Below are 23,527 nucleotides of genomic sequence, written 5' to 3'. Positions count from 1 at the left end.
CCCCCTTCATTCTGGGAAAACTGAGCTTCCATGGGTACTCAAATTCCTTCCATCAAACCAGGGCTAATAGTGCATTTCTCTTCACTTAAAATAGTGTCCTCTGGTTATCTCTCTATCCACTGTCATTAAGAGGCAGATCAATTTTTATTTCCTCCCTGTATATTCTGGTGTCCCTTCTCTTGTGAATTTCTCTTGGGGGTATGACATATTTTAGCTCTCATAATAACCTCTAAAATGACCATATGTGCTTGTCTTATATTCTGGTAAGTATAAAGACAGATTCTTCTACGTCTACACAGAATTAAAGCAATTAAGCATTAGTTGTATATGAAGGTTATTCAAAAAGTTTGTGGGATTATAGAATTGAAGGAGAATACAAATCTTCCATGAACTTTTTGAAGTCCCCTCATGTAAGTAATTGTCTGGTGATTGTCTGACACTCCATTTATTTTCATAATGTCTCAGATAATTACAGATTCTCTTCCAACAATTGCACAGTTTTTTATCATTTTTTGGAAAAGAAGCATAGTCGTCCATTTTGTACCCTCCTTTTTTGCAAGCTACCTCAAATATTTTTGGGATTCTGTAAGAGCGAAACCTGACCTCTTCTGTACAGATGGTTAAAGATATAGATGGATTGATAGCCAGACCGCAGCACGTGTATGTTCATTCACATATCCCTGTAATTCATATCAGAAACACAAAAATTTTCAGTCTTACCAGTGATGAATTTATGCAAGTGAAAGCAACTGGTGTGCTTCACCTGTACTGATTTAGCCACATTTGGTAATAAATGGTGCTGACAGTCGTTTAGTGAAATAGACACGCCCCCCTATTTCTGATATGGGCTTTCTGGAGAGTCCTCTAGGAAAATGTGGGTCATAAAACTAATCCTGTTCTTGGCACTAGTGATTGAAGTTAATGCACTAACAGTAGTAAACTAAGATCCATTTGGTACCATAATGTTTATATTTATAATTATGAAATACTGAAAGCAACCTAAATGCTAATAGTTGGAAAATATAAACTGTGGAATATGAGTTGAATAGAATATTATGTCATCCTGGGGTTGAAATCTCTTTCTGAGCCAGTGTTTATCTAGCTCTGTGTCCTCAGGCAATTGAAGAACTCTCTGGAGCGTAGGTTTCCTTCTAGACTGCACCCAAAGGACTGGTTCTGCTTTGAAGAAAGGTGAGGAAGGCCATGCAGGTTTGATTTCAGCTGACTTTCACTTTATCTTCTTCCCGAACCAGTAAACACATGGTACAGAGGAGGAACGTGGGATTAAGAAAGCGAGTGAACTTGGCTGTCCAATGCCTTCCTCGCGCAGGCCCAGGGTCTGATGGAAAACACAGTCTGTGCAGAGTGAGGAAGCGGCCAGCTCAGGGGTGCCGGGACCGCAGCCCCACTGCCTCCTCACACGCGTGGGCCGGGAGCTTTTACACGGGGGATTTGTTTTTACGTTTCAGATATATCCTCTTCTATGTGTCTTCTTCTTTTTAAACACAGAATCTGGCCTTCGCACACGCGTGGGCCGGGAGCTTTTACACGGGGGATTTGTTTTTACGTTTCAGATATATCCTCTCCTATGTGTCTTCTTCTTTTTAAACACAGAATCTGGCCTTCGTGAGGTTTGGCTGTGGCCTACTATAAATGATTTACTGAAACACAATAAACATTGAATGAAAAAATATATATCTGAAATAAGGTTTTGCTTCTCCAATAAGACATCCAGATGTGTGTGGGTGTCTGTGTGTTATTTATTATGTTATTTACACAAAGTAACTGGAAATTGCGTTGCTTGCTTGGTTGCAGCGATCCGGACCACACCCCGAGCTTCTCTTGGCTGTCTGCACCATCATTCCAGACTCAGGGCTTTGCTGTTCAGTCGTTTATGTCATCTGGAAGACCAAAATAGTAATAATAACAGTAATAATAATAATACTGAGGTGCTAAACCATATTTTTAAAAAGTGCATTACATGTGTGATCCCATTTGGAAACTAATTTTCAAAGGTGTGCAGTTTTCATGAAGATACCTTTTATGTGCCTCTTAATGTTGTGTGAAAACTACTTGAGATAATATAAATAAATATAAACATAATATAAATATAAAAAGTTTTAATATAATATAAATGCAAAGTGCCAAATGTGGTTCCTGGTTTGTGACAGGCATCCAAGAATTGGTAATTATTATTATTCTTTATTTTCTTATTTTTTATTGGAACACAGTTGATTGTACGTATCTGTGGGATACAGCTTTGAATATCAATACCTCTGTGCAATACGTTATGTTCAAATCAGGGTAATTAGTTTATTCAGCATTATACAGTGTAATCGATTTTCATGGCCCTTTACAAATTCCTCCTTCCCCCACTTTCCCACCTCTGGTAACCTCAGTTCTGTTCGGTTCTGTTTTCTTCTTTTGAAAGTTCAACTTATTAATGTGATTGTTGTATCTTTCTTTTCACATTTATTTACTTATTTGTTTATCTTTAGCTCCCACTTGTAAGTGAGGACATGTAGTATTTCTCCTTCTGTGCCTACCGTTTTTCACTTAACATAATTTTCTCTAAAGTTTATCCATGTTGCTGCGAATGGCAGTATTTTATTCTTTTTTATAGCAGTGTAGTATTCCATTGTGTAAACATACCATTTTTTCTTATTCACTTGTCTGATGATGGACATTTAGGTTGGTTCCAAGCCTTAGCTATTGTAAATAGAGCTGCAATAAACATCAGAGTACAGGTGTCCCTTCGACATGATGATTTCCATTCCTTTGGATATATACCAAGGAGTGGGACTGCTGGATCATATGGCAGTTCTATCTGTAGTTGTTTGAAAAACCTCCATACTGTTTTCCATAATGGCTGCACCAATTTATAGTCCCGTCAGCAGTGTAGGAGGGTTCCCCTTTCTCTGCATCCTCGCCAGCATTTGTTATTCTCTGTCTTTTTGATAGTAGCCAGTGTAACTGGAGTGAGATGATATCTCAGTGTGGTTTTGATCACCATTTCCCTGATGCTGAGCGATGTTGAAATTTTTTTCATGTAACTGTTGACCATTTGTATATTTTCCTTTGAGAAAAGCCTATTCGGCTCCTTTGCCCATTTTTAAAATTGGATTATTTGTTTTTTTACTGTTAACTTGTTTGAGTTCCTTATCTATTCTCGATATTAGTCCTTTGTCAGATACATAGTTTGCAAATATTTTCTCCCACTCTCTAGGTTGTCTTTTTGCTCTGTTAATTGTTTCTTTTGCTGTGCAGAAGCTATTTAGTTTGACATAATTCCATTTGTTTATTTTTCCTTTTCTTGCCTGTGCTTTTGGGGTCTTATTCATAAAGTCCTTGCCCAGCCTTATTTCCTGAAGTGTTTCCCCTATGTTTTCTTTTAGGAGATTTATAGTTTCAGGACATATATTTAAGTATTTGATCCATTTTGAATTGATTTTGGTATATGGAGAGAGGTAAGAGTCTAGTTTCATTCTTCTGTATATGGATGTCCAGTTTTCCCAGGATCATTTATTGAGGAGGCAGTCTTTTCCCCACTGTATGTTCTTAGTGCCTTTTTCAAAGATGAGTTGGCTGTAAGTAAATGGGTTGACTTCTGGGTTCTCCGTTCTGTTCCATTGGTCCATGTGTCTGTTTTTATGCTGGTACCATGCTGTTTTGGTTACAATAGCTTTGTAGTATTATTTGAACTCAGGTAGTGTTATGCCTCTGGCTTTATTTTTTTTGCTCAGGATTGCTTTGGCTATTTGGGGTCTTTTGTTGTTCCAAATAAATGTTAGGATTCTTTTCAAAGAGGACACAAAAAGATGGAAAGACATTCCATGCTCTTGGATTGGAAGAATTAACATTGTGAAAAAGTTGTTACTACCCAAAGAAATCTACAGATTCAACACAATCCCCATCAAGATACCAATGACATTCTTCACAGAAACAGAATTGGTAATTATTGTTACTACTGTACTTCAACAAAAAGATGCCATCACCTATAAGTTATGGTATTGTTGTATAGACCAATTAAAAAAAAAAACTCTGCTAATTATACTATGATGTAGTTATTTTTATCACTTAAAATTTTTTATAATTTTCTAAATAGCTCTTTTATTCTTATTTAGACATAATCTTTCTGTGTTTTTTTTATTGAAATGTAATTGATTACACATATTTGTGGGGTACAGAGTTGAATATCAATACCTGTGTATAATGTGTGATGATCAAGTCAGAATAATTAGCATATTCATCATTATAAAACATAATCATTTGTTCTTGTTGAGGGTATTCTATCTCCTCTCTTCTAGTCATTTGATAACATGCAGTAAATTAATGTTAATACAGGTGCCTTGCTGGACTGTACATCAGTAGAAACTATTTTTACTAACTAGCTGTTTTGTGTCCATTAACCCATTTCTTGCTATCCCACCTCCACCTCCCCATTTTCTGCCTCTAGTAACCACAGTCTATTCTCTCCTTCTGAAAGTTGGACATATTATTATGATTGCTGTCTTTTTGTTCATTTGTTTATTTTTTAGCTCCCACTTCCGAGTGAGGACATGGTATTTCTCTTTCTGTGCCTGGCTTATTTTGCCTAACATAATTTTCTCCAGGCTCATCCATACTGCTGCAAATGGAATAATTTCTTTTATTATCATTACTATTTATTTATTTTATTTATTTCTTTTTTCAATTTTATTTTATTTATTTTTTATTGGTTATAAATATTCATGGGGTACAAAGCTGACCATCACCACTCGTGCCCAAGATGTGATAGCCAGATCAATACTGGCTACATGCATATTAGCACAAATTGTGATTATACCTCATCTCCCCTACCCAATTAATCCTCAGTCTCCCTTCCCATCCCCCTTTCCCCTGCCCCACTTTGTATCCCTAGGTCTGCTCTCTCGCTCTGCGAGTCCAGCGCACCACTGTGGTCTTTCTTTCCTTCCTTCTTTCTCTCTTAGCTCCCGCTTATGAGTGAGGCCATCTGGTATTTTTCCCTCTGGCTTTGCTTTTTTCACTCAATATAAGTTTCTCCAAGTCATGCATGTTATTGTGAATGGCAGAATTTCAATTTTTTATGGCAGAGTAGTATTCCATTTTGCAAAGTATACATCCGACAAGGGATTAATATCCAGAATATACAAGGAACTCAAGCAATTACACAGTAGAAAACCAAGTAACCCAATTAAAAAATGGGCAAAGGGGCTGAATAGACATTTTTCAAAGGAAGACATACAAATGGCCCACAGGTACATGAAAAAATGTGCAACATCAGTAATCATCAGAGAAATGAAAATTAAAACCACATTGAGATATCATCTCACCCCAGTTAGACTGGCTATAATCAAAATGGCAGAATTGCGCCACCGGGCCGGCCAGAATTTCATTTTTTTTTTATGGCTGAGTAGTATTCCTGTGTGTGTGTGTGTGTGTGTGTGTGGGTGTGTGTGTGTGTGTGTATGACATTTGTCAATGGATATTTAGGTTGGTGCCATATCTTGGCTATTGTAAATAGAGCTGCAATAAACACGACAGTGCAGGTATCCTTCAACGTGATGTCCATTCCTTTGGGCATACACCCAGGAGTGGGACTGCTGGATTATGTGGTAGTTCTATCTGTAGTTGTTTGAGAAACTTCCGTACTGTTTTCCAGATGGCTGTACTAATTTACATTCCCACCGACAGTGTAGGAGGGTTCCCCTTTCTCTGCATCTTCACCAGCATTTGTTATTCTCTTTTTGATTATAGCCAGTCTAACTGGGGTGAGATGATATCTCAGTGTAGTTTTGATTTACATTTCCCTGATGATGTTAGTGATGTTGAGATTTTTTTCATGTACCTGTTGACCATTTGTATGTCTTCCTTTGAGAAATGTCAATGCAGCTCCTTTGCCTGTTTTTTTAAATGGATTATTTGGTTTTTTTTACTATTACGTTGTTTTAGTTCCTTGTCTGTTCTCAATATTAATCCCTTGTCGGATGCATAGTTTGGAAATATTTTTCCTTTTCTATAGGTTATCTTTTTACTCTGTTGATTGTTTCCTTTGCTGTGCAGAAGCTTTTTTAGTTTTATGTAATCCCGTTTATTTTTTCTTTTGTTGCCAGTGCTTTTGAGATCTTATTCATAAACTCTTTGCTCAGTCCTGCATCCTGGAGTGTTCCCCTGTATTTTCTTCTAGGAGTTCTATAGTTTCAGGTCTTGTACTTAAGTCTTTAGTCCACTTTGAGTTGATTTTGGTATATGGGGAGAGGTAAGGGTCTAGTTTCATTCTTCTGCACATGGATGTCCAGTTTTCCCAGCACCTTTTATTGAAGAGGCGGTCTGTCCTTTCTCCAGTGAATGTTCCTGGCACCTTTGTTGAAGATCAGGTGGCTGGATATACGTGGATTGATTTCTGGGTTCTCTATTCTGTTCCATTGGTCCACGTGGTGTATATTACTCTTGAGCCTGAATAAGGAGAAAGATATAAGCCACATAAACTGATTAAGGCATTCCTGAAAGTTCTTCACATCCATTGTTCAGGTTTCCTAAATCACCTGTAAACTCCAGGTTATTGCCATCTGTGTTTTCTACACAGCATTGCCCTGTGTGCCATGAAGAACGCTGCTGATGCAGCATTTTAAAGGGTGTGCCACTGTTGCCTTCGTCATTTTTTTTCTGAGCCTCTGAAATCCACTCTGAAAATTTTCCCTTTTTACTAAGCTGAAAGCTTCCTCCCCCCACCCCCACCCCCAATCGAATCATGTGTTGCTGGAAGTTAAGCAGCTTCTGTCCAAAGTCAGCAGGAGATTTTAGGGCAACTGATATATGTTGCTCTAACAATAGTCCTGCATGATGCATTAATTAATCAAACCACATGTATTCCAGGGATTCAGCAGTTTTTCCTGACTTCAGTTGAACTGCTTAGACTAGAACAGTAATCTGTGTGTACATATCTCAGTAACAAAGCACAGCACCGTTTCTTCTATCTGTGGGTATCATCTTGTCTTACATCCCAGAAAGCACTTAGCTTTTGCTTTGCAAGAAAAATATGGAATTGCTGTCATTCTCCAGTCATGAATATTCGCTCCACTAATTCAAGTTTATACTTCCAACTGCTCTATTTCTGTGCCTTTCTATGCACACAATACGTTTTTGTTCAGTGACAATTTATAGTGTAATTTTAAGATATTTTTAAATGGCAATTAATTCAACTGGGGAGTATGAACCTTGCACACCAGTGAGTGGAGGTGACATAATGTGAACAGCTTAGATAAAGGCTGTGAACACACAGGCAGTGACAACCACAGCATGACTGGAGCTTTGAAGCCAGCGGTTGTTACATGCCGCTGAGTATAAGACATCCGCACACCAGAGATGTTAAACGCGGGAGGAGAGGATGTCCTACAATGATGGAACATAGTTTTAAGCACAGCATTAAGGAATTATAATTATGGTCTTATTTTATTAAGAGGAAGTCTTGAGTGGTGTGAATTCAGGGCAGGAAGTTATAGGAAAAGGGAAGGCCTTGACTTTATCTCGGAGCAGGCATCTTTGACATTTCATCTAAATAGGAAAAATCTTACCAGTCACTGCTTTTGGAAGAGAAAGCCACAAATAAACTGTAAGAAGGAATGAAGGTTGTGTCTCTATTGCTGTCTTTTTTAATCTGGCAGATTGCATCACATTGTCAGGAAATCTAAGTTTAGATCTCACTGGTATGTATTTTGTGAGAACTGCAGGAACACAGATCTTCTCTCCCACCGTGGTGAAAAATCATTTACAGATGAAATCACTGATATTGTTAGCAGGAATATGCTTCACTTCTTCCATACAGAATGATGAAACTTTCCAGCTACCTAGGAAATAAAATCTAACTTCTATGGTTTAACAGCAGCGACTAGTTGCTTTCTAACCCAGTGGGTCTGAATTCAAGGTTATAAACATTTCCATATAGTTTTTAGCAATCTCAGAACCAAGTCTTATAAGCTTCATTGATTAGAAGATTTCCCTGCTTTATAAAGAAAAAAGGAGAGGAATTAAACACACACTCACAGAGATAAGTCTAACTCCCACAATTCAAAAGAATGTAAGAAAATTAACTTTTATTGAACATTATTATATGCTAGGCATTGACCAGGACTTTGCATACGCTCTCTCATTTAATCCTCACAATGTCCTTTTGAAATAGGAGGTTGGTGCAGGTGCTGCGTGTGCCCCACCTGTGCCTCTTCACCTCTCACCACTCCCGACAGCTCCCGCCTGCTGAACACCTGCTGCTTTCTGCCAAAGAGCTTTCCCTGCTGGGCAGAGACTGTAAAGCCACCATGCTGAGCCAGTGATGGCATGTGGCAGGTGAATAACCCAGCCCCCTCGTCCCTCAGGTGGGGAGAGTGTGAGCAGTATCCTGGGCCAGCTCCCAGAGGTGGCCAGCGGGACGGAGCCCTGGTCGCTCACGTGGAGACTGCTCGGCAGCACCCCCTTCACTGGCCCCTCTGCCTTCCCTGTCTCACCTCCCCACTCCCAACTGGCATTTCTTGGATCAGCTCTAAAGTAAACGACTTGTTCTCATGCCCTTGTCTCAGGGCTATGAGGGTGCTCCAGAAAGTTCATGGAAAAATAGAATGGAAAGATAATAAGAGTCTTTCCATGAATTTTTTGAAGACTCCTTTTATTAGTTCCAATTTGCAGAAGGGGGAAAATACGCCCAAGGTCACACATCTAGAAAATCACAGAGAAAAGATTTGAGCCCAAACCAAGGAGCCTCACAAAAGTGAACAATTTGGCCCAATGGAGGAACTTTGGACCAGGTGATCTCATTGAATTTTTACTTTTCTCCAGTTTTACTACTTTTCCAAGGATAAGTGTAAATTTATATTTTGTACTTACGTATACCTGTGCTGGATTCTCCAGCAGAAAATGCTGGCAAGTTTAATCAACCTGTGGCTTGTTTCCCATAACACAAAACAAACTCAAACTATGTAACTGATTTTTGCACAAAACTGATGGGAAGTTACCTTATTGTGTAGACAGGTGTGAAGACCTTTCTGTCTTGAATAGCTTTTATTCAACAAATAATCCTTGATGCTATCCTAGGAAGGGGGCTAGGGTGTGGGGGCTATAACAAATTATTCCTGAAGCACTTTACCTGTACCTCTCTCTAAATACATTTTATTTTCTATATTATTGTATTTGTGTATGCATTCTTATATTATAACTTGAGTGTAAGCTACCTGAGGATAGGATCCATATCTGATTCACCTTTTTTGCTGCTGTGCTACTGTTATCTTAGTGTGATCACTATGAAAAGTGACACTATTATTGAATGATGTGCAGCTCAGTCATTCCTATACGATTCTAGATACTTTTTCACCAGCCTTGAATTCTATCTGAAGAAAATAGAAATAGAAATCTAGTATGTATATCTTCCTGTAGTGTTTCATATCCACTGGTGGCCCCGATTAAGAAAGAATAGCCACATATTAAAATAGGAAAGCTTCTCGGTGGTCCTGAAAAACCAAAACTAATTAAAAGGAGGAGAGAAAAACAGAAGGAAAAGGATCCTGTACTGCTTTACACTTAAATCAGTGGTTTCATGTATTTTTGGACATTTTTTTTTTCCCCATTTGGTCATTCCCTGTTCTTCGAGATTGTTAAGAACATGGCATTGTCAGGGGACAAGTTGATGCCTTTAGTTTACTTACGTGGTTCTCTTGTTCTTGGTGTTCATAAAGTTTTCACCAGACTCTCAGATATGTGGGTACTTGTGGAGTCTGTGACCACGTGTGTCTTATGATTTGATAGCAGGACTGGCTGCTCCAAGTACTCTCAATAATGAATCCCTGCAATGAGCACCTATGACTCAGACTCGGTATTATTATCCTGGTTTTTTACTGATGAAGAAACCAAGATCCAGAGAACTAAAGTAATTTTCCCGGAGACGTAAACCGCAATTCAGCCTGGGTCTTCTGACTTCTAATCCAGTGCACTTTTCGTGACCTATGCTGCATCTTTCATGGAGATATATATATAAGCAAGTAGAAGTCATAGTGTGATGTGGCGAGTAAGTGAAGGCTCAGTGTTGCATGTCAGGCCTGTAGCTAATGACCCTAATGGGGAAGAGCGGCCGTAAACTCAGGGATCACCTTCCTGGGCCTCTGTTGTCCCCTGGATCTTGTTCTGGTAATTTTTCATATTTTGTTAGCTTTCTTGTGTCTTCAAGGAAATGATTTACATGTATATTTTTTCTAGTTATTCTCATTGGGAAAATTGGTCCAAATGATCTAATCTACCATCACCAGAAGCAGCTATCCCCTGGAATCTGCATTATTAATTTGATTTTCTAGTCTTAATTTTTTTGTAAGTTGCTTCTGAACAGTGCACGTGCCAGGGAGCTTTTGCAAGAAGCAAACTTTAATGCTTATTTGAGGTGATTGGCTCCACTGGACATCATTAATGTTTTGTTTTTTTTAAACTGATTATGACCATCCAAGATCAAGTTTTATAATAACTCAGGTAATATACTTTGTGTTCCTCTAAAGCATTGGGGTCGGGATGGGAGTACAGGTCAAATGCAGATTTCTTGGCAAAACATAAGCTTTAAAAAAAAGGATTAGAATATGTTGGTTTGCAGAAACCTTATGCTTTTTGCTTGTACTGCAGCTAAACCCTATGAAGGGTGCTTAGTTTTTGTTAACGTGGTTTTACGTTTTAATCCAAGAGGAAGCAGTGTGCTTGATTTTTCACAGTATGGATAAGCCCACACCCTGGTCCACTTTGGTTGAAACCTCGATTAGATTTTACAGCTTTTGAGTCATGACAAAGAAATAAAGAACTCCCAAAGTCCAATAGATCACTTCAATTAAAAATAAAAGGGAATGATATTGGTGAATGAGAGTTAGTGATTTACAGATGGAATTTTCTTCATTTTATTAGTGGTGAATTGAAAAAGTTAAAGCTGGTTTTTTTAAAAAACACTTTTATAAAAACCATTGAATATGATTTAAAACTCATTAAGATGCCGTATAGATCTTACAACTTGGTTTCTATTTTATTTTATTTTATATTTTAGTTTCAAAGAGCTGTTTTATTTTCCAAAGGTGAATAGCTCAACATTTTGAGCCCTCTTTGCATGACAGAGAGATTTGCTGAATATAATCTATTCTTTGGAAATAATCTGAACCTAGATAAATCCTGAAAAGTTACAATGACCCTTCATATGATTATTTTTAGTTTGTCTTGGCTAAGTGTAATCTGACACAATGCTATGAAATACAATTCAAGGTAATAGTAACCATACAGCCTTGTGGATCCATCATAAATACCAAAGACTTTTCATTGTAAATCCTTTACATCTATTCAAGAGGAAATTTATTTCCCTTTAATACAATTTGTTTTTAAGGTAAATGAATATAATGGAAAGGTTGTTTTGCCTTCAAGTATGTAATGCACGAGAGGTCATTCTGAGTCTTCTCAACTGAAATCTGGGCTTTGGCCACACAGTCTCCATCTGTTCCTTTGGACACGTCTCCCTTTTTTTACCTTTCTCTCTCAGAGTTAACTGTGTGCACATGTGGTATTAAATGCTACCATGGCATTTTGTGGTGTTTCCCTATACCACTGCAGTTAAGAATGTGGTATTCTATTATAAACATAAGTTTGCAGGAGTTTATAATTTGTTTGAAAAAAAGTTTAAGGATGTTACTTTGCACTTTGGATTTCAATGGTGTACTTCTATTTTCTGATTTAAAAAAAGAAGTAGAATTGAATATATTTGCTTACTACTCTGTACTACCTTCCCCTTAAGATTTCAGAGTGCATTACCACTCATGTAAGGTTGGTTTAGTGAATAGTATTATTCCTGTTTTATGGAGATCTCAGATGTACCCCAGAGTGATTAGGTAAGTTATCTAAGGTCACACGGTGCAGGTGAGTGAGGTTAAGTCAGAACCCATAAGCCTAGGGGCAGCTGTCTTCAACTCAGCTGTTTTAATTTACAGGTGGCATCGACATACTCTTTCAGTTTGGTTTTTTTCTTTGGTTACTTTGGTTGATACCCTAGGGAATTAAGTTTACAAACTTGGTCAAACTTTTTGCTTATTACGGTTTCTGATAAGCCACTTGCGTGGTCCTGGTGGAGACTAGCACAGTAGGTAGAGCCGTGGAACCAGAAACGCAGCACAGCTGTGTGGTCTCTGGAGCACAGAAAGCATAGCTCAGTTGACTTCAGTCAGGAGCAGCAGACTAGGCAGGGCCAGGGCCTTGAATTTAAAGAGCTGGCTCTCGGAAACAGGCCACACCTGGACATTGCACCGATACACAAAGGCATCTGGGACCAGCATGGAGTACAGGAGCCTCTGCACTGGCAGGTGACACGTGGAAGCTGAGAACTGGGAAGCCATGGTGGGGGATGTGCACAGCAGGCATTAGGCATTGGAGAAGTCAGGCAGCAGGGCTGTGGCCACCGGATCCGGATGGAGGGCATCTGGCAGGAGCAAGGCAGCCCAGGCTGTCAGGGAGTGACACTTCAAGCAGGCTCCCAAGGCAGGGGCTCAGGCAGAAGGCCTAAGACAAAAATGAAGTTACCACAGTGGGGTAGAGCCAAGGTCTTAGGAACAAAGGAAAACGCAATTATCAATGCTAGACTAGAAAAAGTGAACACAAAGAACCCACAATGAATAGTTAATTTCTGATACTCACAAGGGCTGTAAAGAAGATAGAGTCCCATAGACATTTAAATGCCCGCCTGCCCACCTTCCTTCCTCTTCGCACCTGCTGTTGTTTTCTAAAAGCCATGCACAGGTCAATTGGGACATTAGAGTTAAGCTATGGATTTGAGAACTAAAACAAAAAATGAATTCGCACTGGAGAGCACATGCTTAGTTCCCTCCTAGACATTTTTAATGGTATTTTCCCCAATTTAAGATTTTCTTTCACTCTCACAATATGAAACAAGTTGTTATTGTGATTTAAATTCGGCTTTAAAGGCTAAAGATTAAGTATTTGCGTGTGTGTGTGTGTGTGTGTGTGTGTGTGTGTTTACACATTAAAAGTGAACATTAGACTTAACAATTTAAGGTCAGTGAATAAAAGTGATGGACTCAAACACCAAAGATGTGGTTAAAATTGCTTATCTTTAAAGTACTTCTCACAGTTCAGCTTCTGGTTTCCACGTAGTTTTGTTTCACATTTCATTAGGTAAGTATGCTACATTTTGATCAGTGAATGATCACATCTCATTTTTATTTAGCAAAATTCTTATTTCAGAGGCTCTTCTTTTTGTCTCATAAACATTTCTTTTTATGATCATATTTGTATTTGTGTAGCAATTCAGGCTCTCCAAATAATAGCTCTGTATTTTAGTGGCAGTCTTTCTCATGTATTGGCATCCTGCCTCATCATGTTAAAGAAATATTCGTGCCAAATGCCTAAACATGGCATGGTATTTTACTTGATCTGCCAGTTGGCAGTAGGAAAAGAAATTCTGTAGTACTTCTGTATTAACCAAGTGCCATATCTACTTAAAATTATCTAATATGCTGCTGTAATCTATTTATGAATATAGTAGTTTGTTCAGATGAATAGTCTATAGGAACTGTTTTAATGCTGCAATAACCACGGAGCATACAAATGCCAAATAATATTCAAAGGGTCTTTCCTGCTTATTCTCCAGAGGTCTTTGTCAATGGCTCCAAAAGCAACTTGAAAATTTGTCCTCACCAAATCTGACAGCTGGTTTACTATTTTGTCTTAATTTACCTCTTCCCTTTATTATTAAAACACAAAAGGCTATTTTAGATATTTTGACTTTTTAATTGTAGACAATTTTGTGCAGTTTAGATTTGGCAGTAATAGAGAGTTGTCTTTGTAGTAAACTTCCTAGTTTATTATTCTGTAGTGGTTTGAGGTAAGAAGCTGTTTTACAGTCTTTGCAGTCTCTTGAAAGGATTTTCAAGATCATTTAAAAATTCTTTATATCCTTATTTGCCTAGTGGCATCAATAATGGATCAATGGAAATGGTTCAGTAGAATCGAAAGTCCTAATTAAAGTATTGTCGTAGTCTGTTTTCTGTTGCTCACAACAGAATACCTGAAACTTGGTAATTTGGGAAGAAAAGAGGTTTGTTTCTTATGGCTTTGTAGGCTGAGAAGTCCAAGGTCCAGAGAACAGATCTGGGGAGGGTCTCCTTGGTGGGAACTCTGGAGAGTCCCAGGTCAACCAGGGTGTCATATGGCAAGAGAGCGTCCTGTGTTTTCGTTACATAACCACCAGTCCACACCCGTGCTAACCCACTAAACCACTAACCCATTAACCCATTAATCCGTGAGTGGATTAATCCGCAGAGTCTTCGCAACCCAGTAACCTCTCCAAGACCCCACCTCTCAAACACCGTAGTCAGATTTCCCACCCTCTTAACACTTCAACTCTAAGGTCCCAGTCCTAGGTCTCACCATCTCACTGTAGTGGGGAACAGGTTTCCAACACATGAACTGTTGGGGGACATATTTAACACATGGTACCAATCATGGCAATCAGAGGGACGTTCTTTAGTAGAGACGTGTGGAGTCTGTACTTTGGTCTAAGGAACCAACTGCATAAGCCTAGAAGGGAGGAACGTGCCAGCTGTGCAAAGGGCTGGCTGGGGTTTAAGCCTGTGTGTGCTCATTGTGAATCAAGAGCGTGGTACAGCTGCCAAGAGAGCAGAGGCAACTGGAGGCCAGACTGGCAAGTAGAATTCCCAGAAAACGGGGGCGGGGGGGGCAGAGCTGGGTCCCACCCTGTGCTCCCAGCCCAAGCCTGGTGCTCGGGGTCAGTTTGGGGTTCTCTACTTAGCTGTATAAATTTTTAAGTGTTTAAAATTGGAGCTCATTCAAAGAAGAGTGGTCAGAACGGAGGGAAAACTTGAAACCATGTTTATATAAGGAAGAGCTGGAGGAACTGGGATGTTTATTCTGGAGGAGAGGGTACAGAATTGCTGTCTTCACAGATATAAAGGGCTGTCATGTATTAGAGAGGTTGGATTTATTCTGCATGGCTCTGGAGGGTAGAATAAGGGCCAATGGGGCAGATTTTGGCTCAGTGCAGGAATAGCTTTCTGCCGGTTACACATGTCCCTGAAAGAAGTGAAGCCTTGAAAAAGTAGTCATTTTGGCTCTTGAAGACAGCCATTCCAAGGCAGATGTCTGCTATTGTCTAAAGTATCCTGGGAAGATCCCTCAAGACTGGACTTAAAGATCTCCAAAGTCCTTTCAACTCTAATGTCCTGGTCCTAGGTCTCACCATCTCTCTGTCCAACAAACACATTTCTTGACCAACCTCTGTGTACTAAGCACAGTGCAGGGGTGCAAAGCATTCCAGCACTCTGATGGGAGAAACGAGACATGCAAAAAGTGACCACAACACAGGGGAAGGAGTGCCATGATGGAGCTGGGTGCAGGAGGTCTCAGAGCCCCAAAGAGGGCCCATGAATGTGATCCTTGGATGGCAATACCTGAGCTGAGTCATGAGTGGGAATTGGCCAGGTAAAGAGGTGGGGTGTTGCAGGAGGACACCCAAGCACGTGCAGAGTCCTCAGTGAGACAGAGAGTGGGGTGCAGGTGGATGGGAAGAGAGTGCAATGGAGCAGGAGCTGGAGCAGAAAGTGTCTTGTATGCCAAGCTGAGCGTATGGACTTAGTGGTTGAAACGTGGGAGTGTCCTCGTCCAATGTGCACATTTGAAAAGTGGCCAAATGATAAGGTTGGGAATGGAGTGGTACTAGCAGTGAGAGCTTCCGAAGACCCCTTCTTTCCAAGCCTCAGGTTTCTCACCTCTCATGTAAGGGGCTTGGGCCATTCTACAATATTGTATGAGAATAAATTCATTTAGTGTCTTCCTGTATAATTGCACTCTGGTGCTCTAGACCTTGCCAGCCTCTGGGTACAAACGGAGTCGTATTGACGATGACACCCAGATTTCACTCACACTCCCCTATCATGCTGCTTAGGACTCCAGACCCCCATAAGATCTTACCCAGTCATCTCTGGGACCCCTTGGGGGTGCCTAAGGGGAGCTCGTAAACTGACCCCTCCCTCTCTTCACCTGTCACCCCTTGTCGGTCGTGTTATCTGAACCTTCCGAGGGTGCTGCCTCCCACGTCAGTCCTCCTGGTGCCAGTGTCCTCCATGACCGATGTACCTAGGGGATATGCTGAGGGGACACTGTGCTTCTGCAGGTCTTCACTGCAGCACTGCCATACTGTCCCCAACAAAACTGGGGCAGATGGCCTACTTCCTTACTTAGTGTCAACTTATTGTCACCTGGGCAGTGAAGGACAGACAGGCCCTTGTGTGTCACAAATCCCTCTTGAAACAAGCTCCTTTGGTTTCGGCCTGCAACCCCGAAGCTGTGGGAAGAGTGGCTGAGAGACCCCAGGGTCTTCTGTCCATTCCAGTTTCCCCCGAGGTTCCCCCAGGTCCTCCGCTTCCTGGCCAGCTCTCCTTCCACGGAAAGGTAAGGCAGAACGAACGATCATCCTGGCAGCCTCAGCCACCAGGTCCCCCGCAGACCTGCCCCTGAGATGCTTTTGTGCCTGGCGTGGGCTCCACGCTTCTCACGCACCGTCTCATGTAATCACTCAGCCTCGGAGGGACAGACTGTTGGCATGGTCGCTTGTAGATGGGGACGAGGCTGAGGGGAATTAAGCATGAGACTTGCTGAAGTCAAACAGCTGACAGAGCTAGAATTTAAAACCAGGCTGATCTGGAATATTCCAGACACCATGCTTTTCAGTCCCCAACCCTTGAACACAAGCGCTCAATGACTGGCGTGACCTGGTTAACAGTAAAGTGGCCACTTTGCTCCTTGTCATCTTTGCATCAACTCAAAGTTGGCTTTTGCATCCAGGGCTGGGAAGAAACAGTGGACGCTGCTGTCTCCCACCTGTTGAAGACCTGCCTGTCGAAGAGTTCGAAGGAGCAGGCTCTGAACCTCAGCAGCCAGCTGGACATACCCAAGGACACGAGCCGCCTGAAGAAGCACATTTCCCTGCTGTGCGACAGGCTGGCCAAGGGCGGCCGGCTCTGCGTGAGCACCGACGCCGCGGCGCCGCAGACCGTGGTCCTGCCAGGTGAGAGCCCCGCGCCGCCTGCACCCCCGCACTTGCCCCACATGAAAGGGGGGCGCCTGTGCTGCTACTGGGGGCTTAAGTTCATGTCAAAGTGATGGCAGCCAAGAAAAATGCTTTCACGTTTTCCCTCCGACATCCCAGCACAACCACTTGGATAAATACTCTTGGGGTATTTGCTTGCTAGACATTTCTAGAATGGCATGTCTTTTTTCTTCCCTCTGCTTTAAAATGTATGATCCATTTGCTTTGCTTCTAACCAGTAGAAAGTGGATTAGAGAACAGAAGTGTTTTTGAGGAAAAGTTTTACTAAATGTGATCTCGCGATACCATATTTCATAAATGTAAATAGCAGGATACAAGCAGCTGATGTGATCCAGACAGGGCCGGCCGCTCCTGCTGTTTGCTTGGGCTGTGGTCATCAGAGGAAGGGGAGAGACAAAGGACAGGACTGGGGCTCAGGAGGTGGGGGCAGGCTGCAGGCCGAGGCACCCGTGGCCCCGGCAACCCTCCAGAGGCAGCCAGGGCCGGTCATGGCGTCCAGGTGTGCCCCCCTATGGCCAGAGGGGCCGAGCCATCAGTCATACTGCGCTCAGGTCCCTAAGAGGTGGCAGCTGCCACGGCCTGCTTCCCTCCTCCTGGCCTCTCGATGGCAGCGGCAAGGAGCACAGCACAAACGAGTTCATTAAATGCATGGCTGTGGCATCTGTGTCCTCCTAAGGCGAGGGCCGTGGCATGGGGAGTGGCGTGATTGTCTCTTCTTCCGTCTGTGCCTTTCGTTCGCTCCCCTGTCCCCCATGCTGATGTGCCTGCCGTTGCCACCTTCCCCTTCCAGTCAGCATTCCTGGCAGGAAAAATGAATGCAGGTGAAATCCTAAAAAGGTAAACATGGAAACAGCATAGCATACTATAAAGAGCACAGACTCTGCAGGCAGACAGACCAATGCTGGGATCCTTCCCTGTCCCTTCCTACTTACAGGACCCTGGGTGTGTCACTTAACTTTCCGGAGTCCTAGTTCCCTCCTTTAGAAAGCGAGTATAACGATGCCTGCCCCGTTGCTGGTGCTTGTGTGTTTGTAAAGCACATAGCACAGTGCTCAGAACAGAGACATGCTTCAGGAGTTCAAGCTGTAATTATTACCAGGCTTGAAGATATAAAATTGGGGGTGGGAAAATAGTTTTTTAGGGGTTATGGGATTCTGTATTCCATGATTTGAGATATTTTTACCTTAACTACGCACAGATAGAACCCAACTTTTATTCCAAAAGAATATGAGGGGACTTCGAAATGTTCATGGAGAAATAGAATTAAAAGATAATATGGATCTTTCTGTGAACTTTTTGAAGACCCCTCATATTTCCTGTTTGGGGTAGAAGTGCCTTTCCACAGAGAAGCGACTCTGCCATCGCTCAGCTTTGTTTGGGTCTCTTCACCGTCGCCCCCGTAACTGCCTCCTAACTGGTTCATGAGTCTTCACCCACCTGTCCTCTCTCCACTGCTGCAGGATTATTTTCCTAAGAAACAAATATTTAGGCTTAATGAGATAGTGTATTAGTCTGTTAGTGCTGCTATAACAGAAATACCTGAGACTGGGTAATTTACAAAGAGCAGAAGTTTATTTGGTGCACGATTCTGGGACAGCTGCATGTGGCACGGGCCTCAGGCTGCTTCTATTCATGGCAGAAAAGCGGCAGGCAGCAGCAGGTACAAGCAGATCACATGGCGAGAGGAAGCAAGAAAAAGAGGGGAGGTGCCAGGGTCTTTTAAACAACCAGCTCTCGTGGAAACAAACAGAGCGAGATCTCACTCATTAATCCCCCCACCTAGGGAGAGCATGAATCCATTCATGAGGGATCTGCCTCCATGACTCAATGTTTCCAACACTGCCACTTTGGGGATCAGATTTCCGTGAGTTCTAGGAGGACAACACATCCAAACTCCATCAGTAAGTGAAAAACTCTCACTAAAATCAGACTCAGTCTATGGCTCTCCATCCCTGCCTGCCCACAGGGCAAAAAAAGGAGGCTTGAAGGAAAAGGACAAATTGTAAAAGATTTGGAGAGTCATGGGCTTGGCCGCCTGACCTGCTGGTTTCCTGCCCGTTTGGAATGCAGCAACCCTGGGTTCTCCTTCCCAGACCTCCATCTGGGCCTCTTTGGGAACAGCTTTGCTCTTACTTGCTGATGACCCTCCTTGCAACTCTGTGGTTGAGTCACTGTCCCTCCTGTTAGCTTGTCTTGATCTAATCATGATAGTGTTTTTTTAAAAAATTGTTAAGTCAGTGCTCTTTGTCATTAACATGCTTAATTATTGCCTATAATACTTTTCATCCCTAGAACTCAAATTTTCCACACACATCATCTCTGTACTTAGCACATTTTTGAAATAGAAGAGACGTATAGAATTATTGCCGTCTTACCAATAGAAAATGGAGGCAGGAAAAGGGAAACGTCCTGCCTGGAGTTGCATGGTTACCGGGAGGGTTCGGCCTAGAATCCAAGTCTCTGTGCTCCCTCTAGACCACACAGACCACAGCAGGACAGGTACACGTCTAGTCAGAGCCTCTCCCAGGCGAGCTGTTCCTGCCCTGCCCTTTGCACTTATTAACTTGGTCTAGCAGCGTCGGAGGAAAAGGACAGAAACGGTTTCCTGCGGTTTCCTTTCTTTGCTGTGAGGAATATATTAAAGATCTATCTTACATTTGTTTTGTACTTATTTTTTATTATCTCCATAGGTCACATGATATCATTGTCACAGAGACAATAAGAAATATTGTGAGCTAATTCTGCTGTAAGCCCATAATTGTGCAATTTTTAGCTATAATTGATGTATCAGAAGCTACCAAGGTAAAGTGGCATATTAGAAGGGAGGGGTCACTGAACACACCCACATACAAGCATTTTTCAAAGACACGATCTTTTTTTAAGATCTGGATGGAAACTTAGACTTTATTTGGCTTATCTCCCTCACTTAACAGCTGAGGTGACGAAAGCCTAAGAAAGTGAAGTGACTAAGAAGTGAGCACGAAAAGGAGGAGTGTGTGTAATTTCACCGTGTTCCCTATTAAATTGCAGATGGGTAAACATCTCAGAATAAAACCCCCTCGGTCCTTCCTGGCCTCGCGACTTTATGAGCCCAGCACCTCGCATGTGCCCCTTTTCTGCTCCAGCAAAGGCCACGATGACGACATCCTCCCTGGTGTCTGGGCTTTGAAAATCGTTCCTACTGGGAATAACCGTATGGACTTTTTTGCCTCACATTTCTACTGCTTGCCTTTATCAGCTCTATATCCGGTTTTCATTTAACCTTTTCTGAATGAATTCTTTTTATTGCAGAACTATCACCCGTACCAAATTCATTCACTGCCCTGGTATTCACATCTTTCTGCTGGGAAAACGGCTTGTAAGGAATTCACTTCCATTAAACGTCTTTTTCCAATCTCAGCTGTACTCGCTCTACTGTTAGAGTAAGAGTCACAGAGGCCCATCAGGGGAGTGTTTTTGAGAATCTGAGTGGGAATGATTTAGCGGGCTAGCTGGCTTCTCGTGCGTGTGTGGGACTTGCTTTGTCTCTGCAGGTGCTGGGGCTAAGAGGCTTGCCTTCGTGTGCTACAGGCTTCCTTTGATGACCTCCGGGTCCAGGACGATATTTCAGTAGCCCTAATTACAGCAAAGATTTGAATCTCTCAAGAACATATGTTAAAAATGCATACACAAGTGGACCTAACTCATGATACTTGAGCAATCATTTTAATCTCATGAACACCAGAGCTTTTAGTACCTCTTTATGGTTTTTTAAAATTTTATTTTGTCTGGTTGATGCTTTGCCCAACAAGAAGTGATATAGGTAAATGGTGGCCCACGAGATGGAAGCTTGGAGAGCAAATGGTGTGGGCCCCCAGCAGGACAGGCAGAGCGAGGCGGGCAGGGAGCAAGGCAGGCGGGCAGAGCGAGGCGGGCAGGGAGCGAGGCGGGCAGAGCGAGGCGGGCAGGGAGAGGCGGGCAGGGAGCGAGGCGGGCAGGGAGCGAGGCGGGCAGGGAGTGAGGTGGGCAGGGAGCGAGGCGGGCAGGGAGCGAGGGCTCAGACGGCCCAGGCTGATCAAGTGCCTCGACTTCATGTTCTTTAAACGTGATACAAGGAATCAGAAGTCACAATGGGTTACAGCTTCAGCTGTATTTTCTTCGGCACTGCCAGATTTCTGAGCCCAAAGGAAGGCAGGGGATGGGGGGAGAAAGCAAAGAAGGTTTGATAATAAGTTGAATCTTTTCTCAGATATGGATTAGAAAATTTATTGTTTTGAGATGTGGTATGGATCACCTAGGAATTAGTGTTTTGTGTATCTTTGCTATATTAAGTGGATAGGAGGAAATATAGAGTATAAATCTGAATAAGGTTTCTAGTCTATCCTTTTGGGAGATATATTTAAAACTCCCCTTTTTAGTATTTTAAACTTGAGTTAATGACTTTTTGCCTTAACAGTTTGATGTTATTTTAAGGCTACTTCCAAATGATCTGTTTCAACAGAATTTAAATTTAATTCTCCAGGGTCTCATTTAGATGCTGGATAAGACATTTGGTGTTTACTTTCATATTGTCATTGTGACAATATGAAACTGTTAGTTTTACACTTTGAATTTTTTATAAGTTTGGAGTATTTTGTTAAGGAAATTTAGATGAATTTAATATAGGAAAGGCCTCAGGAAAAATGACTAACTGGCTTCTGAACCTGTTTTTCCTACAGAGAATACAATACTTTGTCTATACATTTTTTTTAAAAAGGGGGGGAGTAAGTTCCAAAATGGGAAAATACCGTTGTGACATGGACTTTCACATCAGAAGTACACGGGTTCCAGAACGAGTTGGCCCTTTATCGGTTATATGATATGGAACAAGTTTGTTGGACTGTCCTTCATTTACTCTTCTATAAATAGGAATAATAATAGTATTTTACTGTAGAGTTGTTGGCCAAATTAAATACAGTAGTACATGGAAAATGCTTAGCAAGTGCCTGACACATAGCAAATTTTCAGTAAATGTGAGCTTCTATTGATAATAATAATAAATACTAATGTAAAATCCCAAAGGTACTTGAGAGAGCTTGGCAAAAGGATCCTAGAGTTCAGTTAGAAGAATAAAAATATAAGATTAGACAGGACATTTTAAAAAAGAAGAGTGTAAAGTTTGCCTTTTCTGAATATTTATTGTAAAGTAACAGTGAATGGCAGTGTTACAATTATAAAAAGAAAGCTTTCACCAAATTAGAAAGTTCAGAATTGATTAAAGTATGGAAGGTTCGAGGCTAATTGGTATCAGAAAAAGAATACCTGAAACTGGGACCAACATCTCATTGTGGATACTGGGAAACCAAAAGATGTGTTTGAAAAGTAAGTAAAATTAAAATTAACAGTAAGTTTGTTTTGCCTTATATTTGCCAACATTTAGTTTATGTGCTAATCCTTGGAGCGTAAGTCTGACCTTACGCTTTTACAAAGCAGGTCCTTTTTAGGAAAAAATAGAAGAGATCGTCTGACTTCCTCGGAGTTTCTCTTCTTTGATATTCAAATTGTTTTCTCTGGAAACATCTGTCACGTCATCATTTTTGTCAGGTTTCTTGCCTTCATGGTTAACTGGTCTGACAATCAGATTTTCGCTGGTCACTGGCCTTGCATGTGACTGGAGCATTCTCCAACGACACTTGAACTGCACTGAACTTGCAAGATTTGTAGTTTCCCGCTCAGCCAATTTATGCTGGATTTGCAACAGTTTCCAACAATCAATGAGGGATTAACCAATAAAATGTTGACAGCAGGAAGGAATTGCTCTAGTGTTAAATGCAGGTTATTTGAGTATAATTTTATAAGTAGTCAATGAGTTTTTGAGTGACTATCTCAGTGTTATGCTGTTGCTTTCCTATGACTGCCGCAACAGGGATAATTAAAAATTCCTTAAGTAGGAGGACTCATCACCACTCCCCTCAATTATTTATGTGAGAATCTAGAATGTGCGAACCCGAACTCTGACTGTGTGTGCTCATGTGGCATTTCAAAGTGATGGAAAGTGAACAAGATGAATTAGTTAAAAATGTTGGTAACTAGCCAAGCACTTGGAGAAAAGAAATAGATTCTCTAGCTTATACTAAATGCTGTAATACATTTCAGATGAATAAGAGATTTAAATACAAAAAAATGAAATCACAAAAAAACACAGAAGTAGGGCCGGCCCGGTGGCGCACTGGATAGTGCGCCGCTTGGGAAGCGCGGCGGCGCTCCCGTCCGAGGGTTCGGATCCCACATACAGACCGGCTCCCGCTCACTGGCTGAGCGAGGCGCGGGAGCAACACCGAGGCTTGCGATCCCGTTGCTGGTCCCCGGTCCGGTACGGGGGCAACACTGAGGGTTGCGATCCATTGCCGGACACGGAAAAAAGACAAAAGA

At 41.6% G+C, this 23,527-nt stretch overlaps 1 protein-coding gene across 1 annotated transcript in view; it reads left to right on the top strand.

Annotated features, from left to right (window-relative positions):
* Positions 1 to 23,527, top strand: part of LOC103604505 (protein PTHB1-like) — a 106,921-nt gene that overhangs the window by 12,697 nt on the left and 70,697 nt on the right. The window contains exon 3 of the mRNA XM_008589078.1: positions 16,873 to 17,095. Coding sequence (XP_008587300.1) covers positions 16,873 to 17,095 — 223 coding nt within the window. The remainder of the gene's footprint in view (positions 1 to 16,872; positions 17,096 to 23,527) is intronic.

Source organism: Galeopterus variegatus, unplaced genomic scaffold (assembly GCF_000696425.1).
Source record: "Galeopterus variegatus unplaced genomic scaffold, G_variegatus-3.0.2 Scaffold5192, whole genome shotgun sequence".
NCBI lineage: Eukaryota > Metazoa > Chordata > Mammalia > Dermoptera > Cynocephalidae > Galeopterus > Galeopterus variegatus.
This window is presented reverse-complemented; position numbering and strand designations above follow the sequence as displayed.